The following is a 2,634-nucleotide window of genomic DNA, read 5'->3' on the forward strand; positions in this document are numbered from 1 at the left end:
TTTAAATGGGGTACTGTGGGCTTAAATCTGTTAACAGTAAAGCCTTTTTGGCAGGGGGGTGACAAAACCATTATGAAACTAAGGCAGTCTATCCAATTAAGTACTGTTCCATCCTATCCTAGCCAATGCTGTTGTGTCTTAACCCAGCCAACCTTTAGCCAACCATACCGAACCTATTCCAACATACAGTGTCCTTTCACCATTCTTAATCCACTTCAATTGAGAATCAAAAATGCATGAGAGTAAAACCCAGGTTCATCAAGGTTGGTTAACTGAGGTTGGTGGCTGTTCACCAGGGGACACTACAGACATGGACCATTTCACCTCCATCTGTGACTCTCTCTCTTTCTCTCTCTCTCTCTCTCTCTCTCTCTCTCTCTCTCTCTCTCTCTCTCTCTCTCTCTCTCTCTCTCTCTCTCTCTCACACACACACACACACACACACACACTACTGACTTATCATAACAAGAAACAAGAGAGAAGCTTATTAAATGAGAGAGTGGTCATTTGGCTGCTACCATCTCCTCCTTAAGCTATTTGGAAGCAACCCTAAAAAAGGTTATAATTGCACGCATCTGTCACTCAAAACTGGGCCAAAATGAAGGTTACTGCTGCATTTAACTTATCGTCTGTCATTATAAGAAATCACCCGAGACAGCGCTTTCCCATTACGCACTGATAATGTGTGATGAGACTGAGCAAAGAGCCAATGACTAATAGAGTATGGGAGTGAGTAATGAATGCACATGCATGAATTGCAGTGCATAGAGATGAAGAACTTGAGAGGTCTAGAGGACATCACCGTAAACATGATCACCCCTCCACCCCCAACCCCCGCTTTTTAAGCAGTTTTGCCAAGTCTGAGGCCAGACGTGCACTTTTCTATGGATGGAACATGATTCGAACTTCTACTCAAACGGACTATAAGTTAGGAATGTGTCATTGAGTTCACATCTAAAACGACTGGATAAGGTGAAGGATGTGAGTCAATCACTGCGAGATCCACTACAAGATTGGAGTTATGGAGATGAGAATGGAGTCATCTGTTGGTTTAGAATCCATGTTGATTGCTGTGTCTCCTATCTTGTCTCTTATTTCCATTACTCTGTAAGCCCCGAGTCTATAGCCCTTATTTCCCAGTCAAGAGGTGTTCGGGAGCTGTTCGCACCGGTGGTGCTGAAATTTGAAACCAAGTCAACCAGGCTCCTTGGAGGTCGTTTCGTATTAGAGCGGTGAGTCTTCTGATATTGCAACGCCATCCCGTGCCTTCTGAAGAAATACACCTGTGTCGCAGCACCCACCGTCGGAATGTACGTCATCCACCTCAAGCCAATCGTGACGTGGTACTACAGCTGTATTAGCATACCGTGGGGAGTTTGGTCCAATCAGGACCAGCCAAGCATGTCCGTAAATCAAAGTTTTTGTAAAGGAGCGCGTGTAGCAAAGGAAAGAAAGTACTCGCCGGTGGTTTATTCAGGCGTTCAAGTCGAATAGCATAAGAGGATATATAAGAGCGTGAAGCACTGGATATTTCATTTATTTCACGCATGCAACATCGCAGCTCGACCCCTCCTGTTAATTGAGGTATTGAAAAGAAATAATAGCCCATTCTTTTTTACAGTAGGGATATTGTTCTTATTGTACGTTTGATGCGTGTTTGTAACGTAATGCACAGGCATTACATGACACCATATCAACTAAAGATTTCGAAGAGATAAATAAAAAGAGACATTGACGTCTGACCTCATATTTGCAAACGATAAAGTGTTTTTCTGACACATGATGACGGAAATTAGTGAAAAAGAAAATGAACCACAGAATCGAGACCGGGACCTCCAGCGTTCACTGGGAACGGTGCCTATACAACCCGAATCAAAGGTAAGGTACTCACTCGACCTGCTACCCCCTAACCCCCCTGTGAATTGATAAGAATGTTCTTGACATGAGTTCTATATATCTTTGTAGTCGAAGACCCCGTGTTAACAAAATGCAGGGGACAACAAGTTACAAGCAACAGTACACTTATGTAACCCTATTAGGCTCAGCACAGCCTCTGCATGGTGATCCTTGCAGACTACTCACGGGTTGTGTAAGGTGAGAGGTTGATTCAATATGTAGTATAACATGTAGTGAAGCCATAGAAATGTCAAACTTTTCAACTAATGTTGACACATGCCACCCATGGGTGATAGTATTACAGGAGATTACACCTCACAGATTAGCTCCTGAAATCCTAAAGTATAGCATCAAAACCAGGAAATATATAGCCTTTTTTCAGACAATGTCTATGACAGGAGGAATGTACAATGTAGCCACAAAGTGTTGCTGTTACTGTGTTGTATGTTTGTCTGTGTGTGTCTGCGAGGATGTGTGTGTGTGTGTGTGTGTGTGTGTGTGTGTGTGTGTGTGTATATGTGTGTATATGTGTGAGATAAACTGGTAGACATAGCTCCAGGGCCAGTCTGGATCTGGTCACCCCAAAGGTTTGTACTTGAGCAGAGCAGATTTGCTTCAACTCTCCAAGCACCCAAAACTATCACTGGATGCCCCTGTCCTAAAACCCCTTGTATATGTGCAATGGAAGTTAAAGTGATTATGAGAGGTTCACTATGTCAACTTGCTCTGTTGTAGATT

General features: G+C 43.2%; 1 protein-coding gene across 2 annotated transcripts in view; it reads left to right on the top strand.

Moving 5' to 3' along the window:
• Positions 1-1,412: 1,412 nt before the first annotated feature.
• Positions 1,413-2,634, top strand: part of LOC134031134 (SH3 and cysteine-rich domain-containing protein 2-like) — a 15,217-nt gene continuing 13,995 nt past the window's right edge. For both annotated transcript variants that reach the window (XM_062474647.1, XM_062474648.1), the window contains exon 1: positions 1,413-1,878. In XM_062474647.1, coding sequence (XP_062330631.1) covers positions 1,780-1,878 — 99 coding nt within the window. In that variant the 5' untranslated portion in view covers positions 1,413-1,779. The remainder of the gene's footprint in view (positions 1,879-2,634) is intronic.

Source organism: Osmerus eperlanus, chromosome 12 (assembly GCF_963692335.1).
Source record: "Osmerus eperlanus chromosome 12, fOsmEpe2.1, whole genome shotgun sequence".
Taxonomy (NCBI): domain Eukaryota; kingdom Metazoa; phylum Chordata; class Actinopteri; order Osmeriformes; family Osmeridae; genus Osmerus; species Osmerus eperlanus.